Source organism: Mustelus asterias, chromosome 4, assembly GCF_964213995.1.
Source record: "Mustelus asterias chromosome 4, sMusAst1.hap1.1, whole genome shotgun sequence".
In the NCBI taxonomy this organism is placed as follows: domain Eukaryota; kingdom Metazoa; phylum Chordata; class Chondrichthyes; order Carcharhiniformes; family Triakidae; genus Mustelus; species Mustelus asterias.
In genome coordinates, this window is record NC_135804.1 from 95,046,278 (window position 1) to 95,066,252 (window position 19,975).

At 42.4% G+C, this 19,975-nt stretch overlaps 1 protein-coding gene across 1 annotated transcript in view; it reads left to right on the top strand.

The window, feature by feature from the left end:
• msna (moesin a) overlaps positions 1-16,568 on the top strand; it is a 77,882-nt gene extending 61,314 nt beyond the window's left edge. Inside the window, exons 7-13 of the mRNA XM_078211376.1 lie at positions 1,655-1,751; positions 3,042-3,205; positions 5,330-5,460; positions 7,406-7,566; positions 11,107-11,199; positions 12,788-13,024; positions 14,627-16,568. Coding sequence (XP_078067502.1) covers positions 1,655-1,751; positions 3,042-3,205; positions 5,330-5,460; positions 7,406-7,566; positions 11,107-11,199; positions 12,788-13,024; positions 14,627-14,791 — 1,048 coding nt within the window. The 3' untranslated portion in view covers positions 14,792-16,568. The remainder of the gene's footprint in view (positions 1-1,654; positions 1,752-3,041; positions 3,206-5,329; positions 5,461-7,405; positions 7,567-11,106; positions 11,200-12,787; positions 13,025-14,626) is intronic.
• The last annotated feature ends 3,407 nt before the right edge of the window (positions 16,569-19,975 follow it).

Consider the following 19,975-nt stretch of genomic DNA (forward strand, 5'->3'; position numbering starts at 1 on the left):
ACAGGAAACATCATGGCAGTGGGCAAATAGCATTTGAATGAATGGGCAGCTCCAACAGAGAACATCATGGTAATGGGCAAGCAACATCCAAACATTTGAATGAGCCTTGGTGTGAGCCCGTGCCCGGAAGTTTACTGTCCCACCTGCCACGGGAATCGGAGTGGGCGAGGGGCAGACCATGTAAAGGTCTGTTGACCTTGGGCGGGAGTTTATAGTTTTGGGAAGAGCGAGGCCGTAAAATCCAACCCCATATCTCAACGAGTACCACTCGACTAAAGAAAAAGCTGATTTTAAAATCGTTGCAGAGGTCAATGACAAGTGACAGGAAATTTTAACATGTGGCAGATGTCTTGAATAAATATATGCATGAAATACATTTACCTGCATTTTAAGGTTTTGATAAAACAGATACTGCCACAGCCATGCCTGTGGCTGCTGAGGAATTTATTTTGGATATTAGTTTAGACCAGGTGGGTGGCTGGATTTTAAACTGAGCTGCCATCACAACCAAGTCCAATGCTGTCCTCGCCTGCTATTCTTCCCTTTCTCGATCCTTCACTCTGCACAAAATACCAGGGTCACAGGATATAATTTATTCCTAATTCCTAATTGCTGCTGTGACTTGGTTTTGACTTGAAATTGGTTAACTCAACATAAACCAGATGGAGTTTAATCTGGACAAATGGGGTAATGCATTTTGGAAGGTTTAATATGAATGGGAAATATACAGTAAATGGCAGAACTCTTAAGAGTTCAGAGGGATCTGGGTGCACAGGTCACTGTGGCAGTGCAGGTGGGAAAGGCATATGGCATGCTTGCCTTCATTGGCTGGGGCATTGAGTTTAAAAATTGGCAAGTCATGTTGCAGCTTTATAGAACCTTTAGTTAGGCTGCACTTGGAATATAGTGTTCAATTCTGGTTGCCACACTACCAGAAGGATGTGGAGGCTTTGGAGAGGGTACAGAAAAGATTTACCAGGATGTTGCCTGGTATGGAGGGCATTAGCTATGAGGAGAGGTTGGAGAAACTTGATTCATTGTCACCAGAACGACTGAGATTGAGGGTCAACCTGATAGAAGTCTACAAGATTGAGGGGCATGGACAGATTGGATAGTCAGAAGCTTTTTCCCAGGTTGGAAGAGTCAGTTACTAGGGGACATAAGTTTGTAAGGTGCGAGGGGCAAGGTTTAAAGGAGATGTACGAGGCAAGTTTTTTTTTACACAGGGTGATGGGTGCCTGGAACTCGCTGCCAGGGGAGGTAGTGGAAACAGATACAGTAGTGACTTTTAAGGGGCATTTGGACAAATGCATGAATAGGATGGGAATAGAGGGATACAGTCCCCAGAAGAGTAGGAGGTTTTGCCTCCGATGGGCAGCATGGTTGGTGTAGGCTTGGAGGGCCAACGGGCCCGCTCCTGTGCTGTAATGTTCTTTGTTCAGTAGTTGAGCCTAGAATCTAATCCTAAATGATTTGTTAAACTGGGCAGAGCTTTAACCCACAAGGAATTGAGTTTCCAATGCAGGGAACAGAGCTGAGGTGGAGCGGGAGAAGAGAAATTTAGTTCCAATTGATTTTGAATATACTGAGGAGTAGGAAGTACGTATAATTTGTGGATGTTGAATTAGAATATTTCAACTTTTTTGTTTTTAAGGTTGACGCCCAAGATTGGATTCCCATGGAGTGAAATTCGAAACATTTCATTCAATGACAAGAAGTTTATCATCAAACCAATTGACAAAAAAGCACCAGTAAGTACATTACATCACAAAATAGACCAGTTGAGATTTACCTGCAAAGTAATCTGACACCTTCAGGTTACAGAGATTCAATTGCTCTTAATTTAGATGCAGCCCAACCAGAGTACTGTGAATGAACATGACTTAAGTTGTAACGGAACCCAGTCCCTCCAAGAATGGAAGAGTACTTGTGTTCCAAATAAGTCAGCAGGGTGATTTATGAGCTGAACATAATTTCACCGCAATGAATTTGAACCTGGTTTTGACCAGAATTCTGGATTCCAGTGTTCAACCTGTTCTAGAAAGCAATGATGGTGATTCTTGGATCCTAGTTCAGGAGTGTCCTGAGCTGTATTTGTACTGAGTAACTCTGAAGATGCCTATCAATTCAATGCAATCGTCACTTGGCTTTATTTTTAAAAGAAAATCCTGTTTGCCCACAAAGGTTACTTAAAAAATACCAAATCCTAGTTGGCAGCAAGCTAATGTTCATCTGTGCCAGTTTCTGCATTCTGTGCTGAATGGAGGTCACTAGCAGCAGCTGGGGCAGTGGGCAGGCTGAACTCCTCAACAGTGGGACTTGTGCTCTTCACTGGGAGAAAGTCTTATCCTCAGGAGCTGCCAGCCTATCTGGTCAGCATCTCCACCAATCCCAGCAGAGCCAGAGCTTAGTAGAGAGCACCGCAGGAAGAATCCCAAAGAGGAATGGCTGCTCGGGAAAGGCATGTCCCACGGTTGGTGTGCGGAGGGAACCTAAATCCCAGACAACTAGTGGGGTGGTATGTAGGGCATACAGTGCACAAGGAAAGTTGGATATGCACCTTCCCCCTTGCTTTTTTCTTTTCCCTGTAGGCCTTAAAAGAATGGCCTCCTACTCCTGATTGTACATGCCAACAATATTATGGCCTGGACAGCATATTTGGGTCAATAGGCTTGCTAATGGGTAATTATTCATTCAAATGTGTCAAGTGTACTACCATTTTTGATGCCCACCCACCAGGCATATTATGGGATTGCATTAGTTGTGGGTGGGAAGGTGGTGAGCCAGGAAGCCATCATATTTTACGTGCCCCTCTGCTGAAAACACGATGGGCAGCGGCACGTAAAATCCAGGCCATGAAATGTTGAATTCTCTATCTTTTTGTTCATGCAGCTTTCCTAGCTGAGAGGCTGGGGAGCATCACAGGATAAAATGGAGAGAAGGTAAATGATATGGGTTTGTGTTCTGATTATGCATGATGCAATCAGTTTTTAATGGACTCATTTAAAATATTAAAATATTCCCAATTCTCATTTTTGTAGGATTTCGTATTCTACGCACCTCGTCTCCGCATCAACAAACGTATCTTAGCATTGTGCATGGGGAACCACGAACTGTATATGCGCAGACGCAAGCCAGACACCATTGAAGTCCAGCAGATGAAGGCTCAGGCTAGAGAAGAGAAACATCAGAAACAACTGGAAAGGTCAGGAATATTAGCATTGAAGCAGTAGTGGGTTTTAATCTGCAAGCTTTCAAATGGGAACTTAAAATAATGGCAATTTCACTGGCAAGTGTGCAGACACATGCCCCATTTCTGCAAGAGATTGCAAAATCTGTATTCGACAATGCAACATGACTCTTGTGAATCCTATCCTCCAAATGAGACCTACACCAAGGTTCTGCTGCCTTTTTAAGAACACAAGAACTAGGAGTAGGCCATCTGGCCCCTCGAGCCTGCTCTGCCATTCAATAAGATCATGGCTGATCTTTTTGTGGACTCAGCTCCACTTACCCGCCTGCTCACCATAACCCTTAATTCCTTTTACTGTTCAAAAATTTATCTATCCTTGCCTTAAAAACATTCAATAAGGTAGGCTCAACCACTTCACTGGGCAGGGAATTCCACAGATTCACAACCCTTTGTGAAGTTCCTCGACTCAGTCCTAAATCTGCTTCCCCTTATTTTGAGGCTATGCCCCCTAGTTCTAGTTTCACCTGCCAGTGGAAACAACTTCCCTGCTATCTTATCTATTCCCTTCATAATCTGATATGTTTCTATAAGATCTCCCCTCATTCTTCTGAATTCCAATGAGTATAGCCCCAGTCTACACAGTCTCTCCTCATAAGCCAACCCTCTCGACTCTGGAATCGACCTAGTGAATTTCCTCTGTGCCCCTTCCAGTGCCAGTATATCCTCAAGTAAGGAGACCAAAACTGTACACAGTACTCCAGGTGTGGCCTCACCAGCACCTTGTACAGCTGCAACATAACCTTGCTGTTTTCAAACTCCATCCCTCCAGCAATGAAGGACAAAATTCCCTTTGCCTTCTGCACCTCCAAACCAACTCCTTGTGATTCTTGCACAAGGACACCCAGGTCCCTCTGCACAGCAGCATGCTGCAATTTTTTACTATTTAAATAATAGTCCATTTTGCTGTTGTTCCTACCAAAATGGATGACCTCACATTTACCAACATTGTACTCCATCTGCCAGACCCTCGCCCACTCAAATTATCTATATCCCGTTGCAGACTTTCAGCGTCCTCTGCACACTTTGCTCTGCCACCCATCTTGGTATCATCTGTGAATTTTGACACTATGCTTGGTCCCCAACTCTATCATCTACATAAATCGTAAACAATTGCAGTCCCAACACTGATCCCTGAGGCACACCACTAGTCACTGATTGTCAACCAAAAAAACACCCATTTACCCCCACTCTTTGCTTTCTGTTAGTTAACCAATCCTCTATCCATGCTAATACATTACCTGTAACACTGTGCACCTTTATCTTATGTAACAGTCTTTGGTGCGGCACCTTGTCAAATGCTTTCTGGAAATCCAGATACACCACATCCACAGGTTCCCCATTGTCTACTGCACATGTAATGTTCTCAAAGCATTCCACCAAATTAGTCAAACGTGACGTGCCCTTCATGAACCCATGCTGCATCTTACCAATGGGACAATTTATATCCAGATGTCTCACTATTTCTTCCTTGATGATAGATTCAAGCATTTTTCCTACTACAGAAGTTAAGCTAACCGGCCTATAGTTACCCGCCTTTTGTCTACCTCCTTTAAACAGTTTTTAACTGGCTAATGCTAATATGTTATTGAGGAGCAAGGAGCTTTGGCATGCTGTATTGTGCCTAATGTTCCTCCTTCAGCTGAGTTATGGTTAAAATGCTTTTGTCTGAAATGACTGCCGTATTTCTTTGTACAAGTCCCAAGAATTAATTTGGGTAGAACATATTGATGCATTCAAACTAATGAGGAAGGTAATGTTAAGTTTGTGTTCTCTCCCCCCCCCCCCCCCCCCCAGCCTAGTTAAAGTGCAATAAAAAAAAAAAAATTGAGCATTTTCCAGCCAGCAGTATCTTCCAGTCCTGCCAAAGTCAACCCCTTGCAGCGGGTTCCCCGGCGATGTGGCAGGGGAACCACATACAGCCCATAACTTTGAGATGAGGAATTCCCATTGGCTGCCAATGGCTTGCTGCATCCAGTGCAGGGGGGAGAAATTGTGGCTAGCGGCAGATAGGGCAAAATCCCAGCCTAGTTTGACGTGCTGTTTTGATGATTTCTAAAAATGTCTGGTTATCTCCAGAGCACAGCTAGAAAATGAGAGAAAGAAGAGAGAGCAAGCAGAGAAAGAGAGAGAGAACATAGAACGTGAAAAGGACGAATTGATGGAGAGACTGAAGCTCATCGAAGAACAGACTCAAAAAGCCCAAAGAGGTAAGACTGATAGGAAGAGCAAATTGATCTGAGTGGGAAACATGCTCCCATTGTTTCATCATTGATAACGAAGGAAAGACTTTGAACAAGTATTAAGCTTCTCTTCCTGTTCCTATTCAGCAATGAGTTGTAATTATATAGGATGTAATATCCTGCTCTGTACATGAGAATGAATGGCCTTTATGGGCATTATTATACTTCATGAACCAACTGGTCTATCATATGTTCCAAATCATGATACAAAGCCTCGTGACTTGCAATATATCTTCTTGCCCAGCAATTTGATGTTTGGGAGGAGGTTAAAAATTGTTTTTTTTTTAAAAGTTGATCAATTTATGGTGGTGGGGCGGGGGGTGGTTGGTAGGATTTAGAAGGCAGAATTTCTCAGGGTAACCACGAAATACATAGAACAGTACAGCACAGAACAGGCCCTTCGGCCCACGATGTTGTGCCGAGCTTTGTCTGAAAAACTTGTACCAAGTGGCTTCCTGCATCATTTAGTGAAATTTATATTAAAAATCTGATTCCCAGAGCTTCACTGGAAGATTGGTTGCTTCCCTGATGGTGTTGACCGAGCAGCTGTGTCACGGACCTACTGAAAAATGTAGAGTCGTGCAGCGCGGTAAAACTATTATATGTACTCTGCCATTCTTACACTTGCAGCAGCTTTCCTTGTTCAGGAACCTAGGAACAAATTGCAAAGGGCTTTTCTGGAAACTCTAACTTTATCTACTGCGTAATGGGGCCCGACTGATGAGGGTATGCCAGGTTGGAAACCTGGCAGCTGAGTTAACTGATCTTAGCAGGGCAATTGCAGATTTTTTGCTGTTGCCCTTCCTGTGATAAAGCTGAAAACTGGCCAGGGTTTCTGCTTGGCTCTGAGCAGACCTGTTTATTTTTGCTGTGAACAGGAATCTGCTTTGACTTTGGCATCCCTGATAGACAAATAAGCTGCTGACTCTGTTTAAACTCTGAAGAGCAGACAAGATGCCAGAGACAGTAATCAGAAGTAAATATTTCAGTACAGAACAGGGGGAAATATTGCATTGACTACTGAGAAATGGTGAAATGAAATGGTTTTGCTTGGGTTGTGGGTGTCAGGGGAGGGGTGGGGAAGGAGAGGTTCAAACCTCTACTTGTCATTCTCTTCACCCCTTGCCTTCCCCCTGCTGGGAGCAGAGCGGGTGCATGTTCTTTTGTTTTGAGAATGGGACCCGTTAGGGCTGCTTTTAATGCACAGTCAGAGACCAACCAGTTAATTTCTATTTGTTTTTTGACCGAATGGAGTGAAACTGTACAGCTACAGGCAACGCCACCGTTTTCTTTAACTGAACTGGGAGGTGGTTTGGTTTGAGTGGCTGTCAAGGGCTTAATGTTTTCTTTAAGCTGGGTCTGAACAGGCCCCATGGCTTCTTTGAAAAAAATTATCCGGCCTTTTTAAAAACACTACTGTAGTGTTCCAAGCCCCAGGGCTGAATTGTCCATGAATTTATCGATCGTCTGTATAAATACAATTTTTTTTTTAAAAGGAAAAAGGCCAAATGGATAGTGGCTGACAAGGCTGCCATTGTTTGAAAAGGTGGGGCTGACTTAAGGCAGCATGATATAAATGGGCATGAAATAAACAGTGGAGCAGGAAAGGTGGAACATGCAGCTGAGCCAGAGCAGGCTGGACAATGGACGTTGGGGTTTATTTTTGGCTTGAGCAGTGGGGCCTCGAGTGAGAAGGTTGATTTTTTTTTTCATTAAGGGGAATGAGACATTTTACCTGCAACTATATAAAATGTGTTGCTGTCTTAACTGGTCAGTAGGGGAAGCAAGAGAAGGCAAGGGTGCCACCTAATGGCCATTGGCCTCCATATATACTTTTGTGGACAGAAGCATGGTGTACATGAGTGATTATACTGGGTACATTGTAACGTGCTACTTCCATGTTACCCTCCAGAACTGGAAGAACAAACTCGCAAAGCACTCGAGCTTGAGCAAGAAAGGAAAACTGCCCAGGAGGAGGCTGAGCGACTGGATCAAGAACGCAAGATGGCAGAAGAGACCAAGACTGCCTTAGTTGAGCAGTCCAAAAGTCAGATGAAAAATCAAGAGAACCTGGTAAATAGCGTCATTGCTAATATCAAAGGAATTTAAACAATTTCTGAATTAACTTGAGAAATTCCAGCCCAAAAGCTAAAGATTCTGACCAAACAGACATATATAATTCTGGCCCTCTCTTTGCTCTGCTGTCCACTCATTTTAGAACATAGAACAGTACAGCACAGAACAGGCCCTTCGGCCCACGATGTTGTGCCGAGCTTTATCTGAAACCAAGATCAAGCTATCCCACTCCCTATCATCCTGGTGTGCTCCATGTGCCTATTTTGACTGCACAATCTAAGGACGGGGGGGGGGGGGGGGGTGTGCAGAGGGGATTGCAAGTAGAAGGCTTCTGGTGCTCTGCATGGTCACTCAGCTGACCGACCAACCTCATGAAGTGGGATGGGAGATCTGGGAACACCTGTCTAAGCGTGAATGTTGGCCTTGCATCTGTTGCAGTTGAAGTCGCTGCTCTTTCCTGTGTGGGGAAGTGGAAGGAATTGCAGACCTGTAACATCCAGTCTTGAACTTCTTTCTCCTGACCTTTTTCTAGCTGAGAATAGAATCTGGAAAATTTCCCTATGATTGCAGTCTAATATTTCAATAAAGGATGAAAATTTGTGAATATTGGAAATAAACGCACAAGCAACTATTCTGAATTTGGACTGCTTTTGGGCATTTGAAATACAAGATGGGTTGATTTTGTGAAGTCTAATGAAGAGTATCTTGCCCCAGCTGTATGCCAGCTTTTTTTTCTTGGTTGAAAATGCTGGATACAACCAATTTGCTTATGATCCTTTCTGGGAATGTGACTAGCTCATTGGATACTGCCCCCCAATAAACGCTGTTATTGATGGAATTGTGAGAAGCTGCTGACATCCAGCACTGAATGCTGAGGCAATGTCTCATTAAAATGCTTTGTGATGCAAAGGCATCACAATTTTCCTATCCAGAGTAGGTTTGGGTCTAGATGGATGAAATGTGTATTGAGGGGACTGTACCACACAGCTGAGGCATTATCATTTTAAAGTGTTGTCTCTTAAAGCTGTGTGATGCTTTACCACCTGATGTGCACAGCCCTGAAAGCAAGTTGGTGCATTTCTACATTTGACATAAAAATACAGCAGTGATTCACCCAATGCTTGCATTGCTAAAACCTGCTGCTGTAACTCAACACCAGTGTTGGGATGGGGATCATGGTTTGAGGAATGCAAATGTAGAGCTGGTGCATAGTTGTTGCTCTCTCTATTCTGAAGCACCAAATGTAAAACTGGGCACCTGATTCGAATCCCATCACGGCAGATGGTAGAATTTGAATTCAATAAAAAATATCAAATTAACAATCTACTGATGACTGTCAATTGTCAGGAGAGGGAAAAAATCTAGTTCACTAATGTCCTTTTTCAGGGAAGGAAATCTGCCATCCTTACCTAGTCTAGTCTTCATGTCATTCAAGAGCCACAGCAATTAGCTCAGGGCGGCACGGTGGCACAGTGGTTAGCACTGCTGCTTCACAGCTCCAGGGACCTGGGTTCGATTCCCGGCTTGGGTCACCGTCTGTGTGGAGTTTGCACATTCTCCTCGTCTGCGTGGGTTTTCTCCGGGTGCTCTGGTTTCCTCCCACAGTCCAAAGATGCCCGGGTTAGGTTGATTAGCCATGCTAAAATTGCCCTTAGTGTCCTGGGATGTGTAGGTTAGAGAGATTAGTGGGTAAATATGTAGGGGTATGGGGGTAGAGCCTGGGTGGGATTGTGGTCGGTGCAGACTCGATGGGCCGAATGGTCTCTTTCTGTGCTGTAGGGTTTCTAAGATTCAATGTGGTTGATTCTCAACTTGCCCTCCAAGGGCAACTAGGGATAAGTAATGAATGCTGACCCAGCCAGTAATGCCCAGGTCCCATGAAAGAATTTTTAAAAAACAGAATTTGAACTATTCTTCAATCATACTCATTTCATGTCAAACATCTGGCCTGGGATTTTCTGATCCTGTCCATGGTGGGAATTGTCACTGGCCGTGATGGACTGGCCCAAGGTCCATTAACTTGGGGTAGGATTTTTCCAGTCCCACAGAAGGTGGAACCGGAAAATCCCGGCCTTGATCTTTACTATTAACTGACTACAAACCCTGAAGAAATATTTGTCTTTGTTGCACTGAATTTTGTGTTATATTTTAATTGAGATCAAACTTTCAATGTGACTTTATTTCCAAAACAAGGTGAAAAATGCTATGCGATGGAACGTGCCATTTCAGGTACTGTTAGCATTAACTGTTGCCAAGATTGGTGTCGCACAGATAAATGCTGAGCTAATGTGCTTTCAATTTTGCCCTGATGTAACCCTTGGCCACTAGCATCAGAAAAGCATCCTCTGATTTTTTTTCTACTTCATCCACCAGTTATTATGGCCTGTCTGAGACTGCTGAATTGGTGTTCTTATGCTAAATAGGATGGCACAGTGGTTAGCATTGCTGCCTCAGTGCCAGGGACCTAGGTTCAATTACCAGCTTGCGTCACACTGCAGTATCTGCACATTCTCCCCGTGTCTGTGAGTTTCCTCCAGGTGTTCTGGTTTCCTCCCACAGTCTGAAAGACGTGATGGTTTAGTGCATTGGCCATGCTAAATTCTCCCTCAGTGTCCCCAAACAGGTGCCAGAGTGGGGCAACTAGGGGATTTTCACAGTAACTTCATTGCAGTGTTAATATAAGCCTACTTGTGACACTAATAAACTTGCAGCATGGAGCTTCAGTACAATTGTGCTCGGAGTTTTTCCAGTGCAGTTTTCCCAAAACCAGCAGCAAAATCATGGGATTTTAAGTATAATTTGAGCTTCTGTGATCCTTTAAAAATAATCATGCGAGCAGTTTGACATGCCCCTGATTGAATTAAACACCACTGCATTTAAACTAATTGTATCTGTTTTAATCTTTAAAGGCACCCGATCTTTTAGGCATAAGGACCTCTTGAAGCTTTTGAATAAACTTGGTGATTGTACAGCAATACAACTAGCAAATGGTTCTGCATAGCCGGCTATAATTTAAAACCTATAATTTAAAGTAATGTTTGGACCAGATACTGATTAAAATTTTTTGTGGTAATTACTATTCTTCAAGTAGATCAGAGGGTGGGGGCACTTTCCAAACTGCTGACTGTCCTAGCTCATTGACATGCAAATGAGTGGGCAAGGAATCCAAACTAGTGCAGTGAGTCCTAGTACTTTTTTATTCAAATTAAATCCAATTCATGGTTGCCACGTGAGGGACCAACACGATCCGAGCTGACCGGATGAGGCATTGCACCCCCTCACGGGCTTGACCTGACATTTCATCTTGGCCAAAAGGCCCCAAGTGCAATGGGCTCGCCTTATCCCCTGCCTGATCTTGGGTTTCACCCCTGCCAGGTACAAATTGAACCCAAAACAGTAACTCTTAAAAGCACCACACCCGCACCTGCTTTCTTGTTTCCCAAACACTAATTCATTTGATGCGACATTAGTGTTTAAAAGTAAAACTAAAGTGACGTTCACATGGAAAAGTCAGTCCATTGCACTTTATCTTTGTAGGCCTCTGAACTCGCAGAACTCACTTCTAAAATCGATCTATTAGAGGAAACAAAGAAGAAGAAGGAAGAGGAGGCCTCCGAGTGGCAGCAGAAGGTAAGGTTATATAACTGAGGAATTAGAATACCATAGATGCTTGTGCATTTTTCCTGCCTCCTCCCCATTGCTGAGATACAGTTACATATGAACAAACAGAACATGGTCCTTTGAGTGCAGACTATGGAAGGTGTCAGTGCTGCCAAATCTCATCTTGTTGCATTACATGTCTACCCCATTTCAGTTCTGCAGAAGAATCATATGGACTCAAAACATTAATTCTGTTTTTGTCTCCACATACCTTCAGTAAGAAGTCTCTCAACACCAGGTTAAAGTCCAACAGGTTTATTTGGTAGCAAAAGCCACTAATTTCAGAGCGCTGCTCTTTCGTCAGGTAAGTCCACTTACCTGACGAAGGAGCAGCACGCTCCGAAAGCTAGTGGCTTTTGCTACCAAATAAACCTGTTGGACTTTAACCTGGTGTTGTGAGACTTCTTACTGTGTTTACCCCAGTCCAACGCTGGCATCTCCACATGTCCACATATGCTGCCAGACCTGCTAAGCTTATCCAACACTTTCTGTTGCTGTGATGCCTATACATAAGTATTCTCCAGCAGGAACCATTGAATTATTTTCCCCACCTCTTCATCTTGAATGAGTAATCACTAAGCAGTCAGTGGAATATAGGGACTTCCCATTTTAAATGTTGGCCTAATCAGTTTCAATATTTGAATGTTAAGCCACGTGGGCCAGTTGTGACTAGAAGCATAGATGTGGTTTGTGAGCTATGCACAAGATTTTAAATGAAAGAGAATACTTGAAGGCAAGTATTTGCGCTTCCCTTATGGATATTTGTGATTCTATTTCTGGATTGTTTGGCTTTCCTGCCTTGTCCTTGCAAATGGTACATTGTGATTTCCTCCTTGTGCAGATACTGATTTTTTTTGTTTTTAAAATGGTATGTTTCTGCCTTTCCCTTGGGCTACTGCATCAACTCAAGCTGCAGTTGGTATAACCTTTTTCAGTAGTGCAAGGGGGACGTAACAGGCCAGATTCCAATCTCAGTACAATTCTCCCTGCTCGCAAATGTTCTAGTGAATTTGGGGCCTCCATAGTCATATTAGCTCTTGAATTGCAGCCTGATTGAGGGGACTCCTGACACTCTGTTTAGCTATTACAAACTTAATACCATGTAAGTTGGTAGTAAGTGGGCTGTTCTCACTCAAATACATTGTTAACCTCCTGCAGAGACCGATTTGTTTAGAAAATTTAAGCTTCCAGTTAATCGGGTCTTGTCTTTGACTTCATTGAATGACTAAAATGAACACTTTTTTTGGCAGCTTGTTTTTCAACTACAAAGTGAAATTCCCCTTGTATACTCATCACCATTGTACACCTTTTAAACACACATTCTCCCAATGGGTTCCCATTTTGCTGAGTAGTAACTTCAAATGACTACCTTCCTCGCATCTCTTGCTTTCGGGCAACCTAATCAAACAAATGAAATTGTCTGCGACAAAAAAAGCATTTTCTCATTAGTTTGGTCAGAAAATGTATGTTTGACTATGAATTCAGTGTGGCTATGATCAAAGTTCATGGTGAGTAGGATGTAGTGAAGTGGTAATAATGGCAATTATGCACTGTACAGGCTGCACTAGCACAAAAAGATTTGGAAAAGACCAAAGAGGAGCTTAAAATAGCCACAACATCCCCACCCATCCAAGTGACCATCCTGCAAGCGGAGAATGAACATGCAGATGAACATGATGAGAATAGTGCAGAGGCTAGTGCTGAACTCAGCTCCGAGGGAACCGTTCAAGATCGCAGTGAGGAAGAGAGGTTGACCGAGGCAGAGAAAAACCAACGTGTGCAGAAGCAGTTACAGGTATGTACACTTGCCAATCTGACCTCCAATTGCATTTCGAGCCTTACTGCTTGTTGTTGTTTTCTAAGTGGTAAAGCAGAAGTTCATTTATCCCCCTCTTTGCGCAGGTATTTATTAAGGATATGGTTTATAGCAATTTATCAAAGTAGAACGCACCTATCTGGTTTTGGACTTGTAGCGGAGATGACCCGAGAATGTTTTCATTTATCGTGTCTTTTTTGGTCAAACTCTCCCATTGATTGCGGTTATTAGCACTACCCTTTTTATGAACACCGGGACAGTAGAAGGCTATTCCACTTATCTGGGCTGTTCTGTCTTTTTAATTGCACTTCCCAATGAAGTATTTGCCTTTTTAAGCACTTGATTTTGCACCTTAACTTTTCAAGTTTGTGCACCCAGTCCTTTAGTTTGAAATTTTTCTTTGATTTTTCATTTAATTGACTTCATACCAAATCAAGGTTGTCCTTTTTTTTTTTGTGATCGAGAGCCCTACCAGGTGGAGAAGTAATATGCCGTCTGCCCTTTCCATTCCTATTATCATAGCCCCTCAATTAGATTACCTTAATCTTATCTTGCAGGGAATATGGTCACATTTACCCATTCGTGATCATTGTCCCTTCAATGAATCATGCTAAATTCTCCCATGTCAGTGTATTCATAAGGAGTTTGATAGTGCGGCAACGTGTTTCATATGCTTGTGTTGAAGCTAGCACATCAGTAGCCTTTTGTTTGGTACCTGCTTGACCAAGCTGCTGATAACACATTCTGATCCCTATACTAATCTTCACTTGATTATATGATCCTCTATGCCTGGAACAGTGTTCTGAATCCAAGCCCTGCATTGGACACATACATGAATGTTTTTGAGCTTAATCTTCAGTGACATGAATGCAGCTTGAAATAAAGTATGGGTTAATTTAAATTACAAGTGTATTGTTTGGATTCTTAACCTGGTATGAAGAAAATTCATGATTGAGCACACTTAAATGGGGATGACCATCTAGGATTTAGGTTGGGATACACATTTGCATATAAACGTGGCACAGTGGCTAGCACTGCTGCCTCGCAGCACCAGGGAGCCAGGTTCAATTCTGGCCTTGGATGACTGTGGAGTTTGCACATTCTCCGTGTTTGCTTGGGTTTCCTCCCACAGTCTAAAGATGTGCGAGTTAGGTGGATTGGATATGGTAAACTGACCCTTAGTGTCAGGGGGGCTCGCAGGGTAAATATATGGGGCTATGGGGGTAGGACCTGGGAGGAATTGTTGGTGCAGACTTAATGGGCCAAATGGCCTTGATCTGCACTGCTGGGATTCTATGATGTATTATTTTTACTCCTTTTTTATAGATTATATCTTTATATAAATGAGATCTTATCATTTAAAGGTGAAAATTTGGATGTGTTTATTGTTGCAATCAGTGACCTGAGCTGTGTAGATGGGTCAAGTCTCTCGCCCCACAAGACTGTTCTAGGGATGTCAGTAATTGGAAGTGTCCAGTTATGGCTCTGTTAATTTAGCACTTGTAGCCAGCTAGAAATGTAACTGGGAAACTGAACAGCAACAACCTTTTTCTGATGACTGAAATGCTACTTTACCCATAGGCATTGACTTCTGAGTTGGCCCAGGCCCGTGATGAGACCAAGAAAACACGAAATGACCTGCTGCATGCAGAGAACATGAAGGCAGGACGTGACAAATACAAAACCCTGAGACAGATTCGGCAAGGCAACACCAAGCAGCGGATTGATGAATTTGAATCCATGTAAATCCCCATTTCCTGTGACCTGCGTAAGCCACTACATGGGAATGAATTTGGTCTCATTTAGGAGTTGCCGAGAAACCCTTTTTTTATTAATATATAGCTTGTGCAGAACAGCAACGGAGATGTATTAAATTTTTTCAGTTCTTGTGTAGCACAAATGTAGTCTTTGGTTATGAAGTTCAGAAAGATTGTCCTTTTTTCTCTCCATTATACAAGCTCAAATTTTCTCAAAGCCTTTGCTCTATTCACAATTTTTTTTGTACTATTTTTAAGTATGTTTCAGCTAATCTATGATATGAAAATCCTCACCATCCTAAACTCTATTTAATTTAAGAACAATGGATGGGGGCGGTGCAGTGGGAAGACAGAATCATGTTAGTTAGGTGGGATATTGATATGGTCCACACGGCTCCTGGAATGGTCATACTTATCACTAACTGTTTTGCTTGTCTTCTCACTTTAGTTTGTGGGTTGGTTTTCAGCTGGAGAATCTGGCTGGTACTATGTTTTGAGTCAAGTGATTATATAGCCAAGTGGCCATTGGAGCACCTAATCTGTGATTAGACACATGTTATGTCATTATGAAAAAAATCAATCATAGAAGAATCCCTACAGTATCAAACCATTAAATGTCAGGAGGTGAAGCCTTCATTCTTGTGAAACTAATTCTTATGGAATATTATAGAAGATGGACAATAGTCAGGGAGATTCCCCCATGTTTCTTTGAGAATTTATATTCTGCTTTTATGCACACCTCACTTAGTTGGCTGAAATTAGTAAGGCTCTGCCTCTAATTTTTCAAGCTGCGTATATATATAATTCAGCTGTGACTGGAGTACATTGCACTAAAATTTTAAATCTGTCAGATTGCAAAGTTTTTAGTTGGTAGAGGAGGGGGTGGGATTTCTCCTCCAAATGTTCACAGTAGCTGCGAGGTTATGGTATCACAATCACTGGGTAATTGCATTTTGTGTGAATAGAGTTGATTTTGGAAAAATGTGTAAATTTGTAAGATGCTTCCCTACTAATTTCATGGTTCTAAAGTATATGTTAAGATTTCAAATTTGATCTGCTTTGACTAAAATCCTTTCCCAGTTGTACATTAAGGCTGCAAGCACTGGAGATATTGCTAATGCAGACCGTGTTTTTGAGCTTCTTATTCCTAACTGTACCTCTTACCAAGGGCTATCATTTAATGCTGAGTCATTTTTTATATAGAAATGAAAGTGCCAAAAAAAATCTAAGTGTTACAATGTCTGTCTATTTTATTTGCAACCAGGAACACTCCTTGTGCAGATGGTTGCTTGTTGGATTTCTAAATAGTATTATGTACTTGATGTAGTTACTTTGGACTTTAACTATGCAAAGTAGGAAGAGCAGAATTATTTTTTTGTAACCAGATTATTGGTTTGCAGACTATGTAACCATGCATCATGTATTTTGCAGAATAATTGAGAACTGTGCAGTATTATATTAAGGAGACAACTGTTCAAGTTAAGTGATCTTTTTATGATATCTATTGCAATGACTTTGTAAAATGGAAAATTTTGGTCAAATAGTGGGATTATTCAGCTTGTTGAGAAATGTTGCTTGATCTCATTCTCAGTGATTTGAATATTTTCTATATACATTTAAATAGTAAATTGGCCAGTGTAAATTTCTTCTGCACTAGTGAAATCTACTTCCTAATTAACAAATGGGATCTCGGTAACAAACTATTTGCTGTTTTGGGATTTGTATGCAATTTAGTCTTTCAGCTCTAATAAATTTTCATATTTCTGCATTAGTTTTGGTTGCTTTTTTTCCTCCTCTTTCAAGATTCTTTAGATTTTTAAAAAACCTGTACCTTGGGAAAGTGTTTTTCTACATGGAGATGGATCCTTCAACTTTCAAAGCACGATGTTGGTTAAATATCCAAAAGGAAACAGTGGTGTTGATGCAAAAGATATATTTTTTTAGTACAATGACCAGAAATGTATAGGTGAACAAGATAAAGAAATTAAACACACTCTGCTCTCAGATCCCAATTTGAAAACCCATTTGCTGTTCTATAGTAAAGTGTCTGCCAGTCAGTTTAGAAAATTTTTCGGGGGAAATTTTGTTCATTGCTCAGTGCATGAAATGTTCCAAGCCAGGAAAATCCTATCAAAGCCTGCTTCATCCCAGATTTTGTTTGGAGTCCCTTTTTAACCAGGGGCTTGGTAGCTCCACATTTTCTGGGTTTGCCATACAAATTGACTCTGCATCAGACTGAGATGTGCAGCAACTGTCAATCCCAGGTCAAAGTGAGCAATGTTGTAAACCTAAAGCATGCAAAGTTCAAACTTTTTTTTGCACAGCTTGGAAATACTTTTATTTGGATTTCAGATTTAAAAATGCATGCATTTTGCTCATATCAAACATTTTAATTAATCCCCTTCCCAGCTAGAACTGGGGCTTGTTGGGAGCAAATACAACGTCCCATTAATTCATCCTGGGGAGGAAGAGCAGCATAAGGAGCAAGCCCACCAAATATTTGTCATGTAGATATTGTAAGTTACAATACATATGGGATCACCACCTTGGGTGTGTTGAGTCAAATAGATGTTAGGGAGTTGGCTAACATAGCAGATTAAATTATGTTGTCCTTGAAGTTAAATCTGAATAATTAGGTGGTCCTATGTCATAGGTCTAAACTGTTGGAATAAAGATGACATTTGATTACACTCTGCTTCTGGTTGGACAATTTCATAGCATGAAACTTAGTTCCACTTTGACATTGGCACAACAAAAGTTGAGTTGGCACAGCAGGATCCAGGTGCATGTAAATGTAAACGGCCAAAAGTCTTTCAAATGTGGTAACCTGGGTAGTGTAGGAAACATGCCTGCTGCCCCACCAAGGAAAAGATGTGGGGGCAAAAACCATTTTGCCAAAAAACGCAGAAGCAAAGTTAAACAGGGGAAACCATATAAATGGAGGTGAAAGTAGCACACCCACGACGAGTTGAAGATGTCAAGATTGAGGAAGCATTGTCACTGACCACAAAAAAGGTCCAATGATTGTTACAGTAGCCTTATTGTACTTCAAACAGTGACAGTAATACTATTGCCAGAGCATTGTAGTAGGAACTTGAAGGCAAACTGAATCAAGTGCACATCTCAAATGTGTCAAAAATCTCTAGCCTTACACATGCAAAACTTCACTTTAAATTGTTAGATGCTTCATTGTGGATATGGAAGCTGGGAATTGGAATGCAAAGGCAGCATTTGTAGTGATTTGAGGACAATGATGAGCCTCCTGAATGAGTAGAGCAAATGCCCAGATATTGAGTGCTACATAACAGATTCGGGGTACACCCTGTTGTCATGGCTAAACCACCAAATGGTGACATTAGACTCTGACGTATGACAGGTGAGTGAAGCTATAGAACACATCATCCAATTCAATGTGGATGAAGTCTTTCAAGTGGTGTCAATAAGCAAGGCATTTTCCAAATTAACCTTAGTGAGGATATCAACAGCTGGAGCTTCACCCTGATTCAAGGAATGTGACAACTATTTCCATTCACTTTGGATTTTTGCCATTTGCATCATGCAGCTCCAGAGATTTACCAATATGAAACTCAGTGGTGCTAGGGATCCCAGGAATGGCCAATATCTTGGATGTCAACATTATTCCTACAACAAGAGCTTGAGGCCATTGGCTGATTGCAGGCAGTGGGCATTGTGGTAAATGCAGTCAAGTGCTTGCTGGGCATAACCTCAAATGGCAGAATCAATCCAGTCAAACATGACAAGTGATAGCAAAGACACGTGAACCAATACATTCCAGCAAATTAAAGTTTTCTGGGGCTTGTAAACTGAAGTATATCCCAACGTAAGTAGATCAAAAAATAAGCAGTTCAAATTTGAACAAAGCTGCTTTTGAAAGACTGTTTTGCAAATGCTTGAACCCAGTGATACTAGATCTGAATGCACCAGTGAAAGTCCTAGCAATGCTTGTCCAATAGGATTTGGAACAGTGCTCATGCATATGCATAGTGAAGGCCCAAGAATCATTGTTTCTGTGAGCAGGTCTCTAATCGGTGCGGAGCAGAGATATTCCATGCCCTAGGATTGGAGTTGGTGACATTGCAAGCCATTTGAAGATTTACACTCCAGACCATATGTGCCAAAGTCACATGGGTTTTGAGATGCCAGAGATACAAATAGGTGATACACACTGCTGGAGAGATGAACATCACTGACCAGCTGTCACAACTACAAAACAAAAGGTGTAAGCCAAACACTGCCTGTGAGATTTTGATCCTGTTCATGATGTTTACAAGTGATTGGATCATTGGAAAATATTGAATTACATACTGATATCACGTTAATACAGTTCCAAAAAGTGAAATACTGAACCTATGGGGGCAATTCTCCCATTGCGACCTGCAAATTTTCTGGCGGGTTGGGGGATGCACTTTCATGGGTTCCCCGCAAGCATTATGATCCACGCACGTCTCCCAACTGGAAAAAATGGCACCGCCAGGACCGTGCAGAAAACCGGTGTGCTGCTGATTTGTATTACCTTCCATACCTTAGCATGCCATTATCGGGATCAAAACTGCAATCTCCGCCCACGTTAGCATCTCCCACCTCTTGAGTGTGATGTCATTTTGGCAGGAATTCGAGTAGGTATATAAAAGTCTCAACCTGGTGTGAGGAGGTAAGTGCTGCTAGCGGAGCGTGGAGGATGTTGCAGGCAGGCCCTGGAGATAGATGCCTGGTGGGCTGCTTTCTGCTGTCTTCGGGTGCTGGCCCGTGGACCAGTGATATCTGGGGTGGGGGGGGGCTTCTATTTTCTTGGTTCTCTGGGTGAGGCTCCGTGAAGGAGTCCTGCTCTCCCTTCCCCTCCAGGGCACTGTGCAGTGGCACTGCCTTGCCATGTGGTCAGGGACTCCACTGAGTGCTGGTATTCTAGGGTGGGGGAGGAATGCACCATGTGCTGACTGAGGCCTAACCAGATGAAGCAGCTGCTGCTCCAGGCCGGGGTGCAGAGGTTCAGACATGGACTGCATGGAATCTGCTGTCACTGGGCACCCATCTGGTGCTGATTTGCAGTCTGTCCCTGCCCTTTGACATGAACCAACAATCCATGCCTGTAATGGATGCTGCAGTTGCACACACGGCAATGACTCAAGGGTGCGCATTGCCCACGGCTGCACAC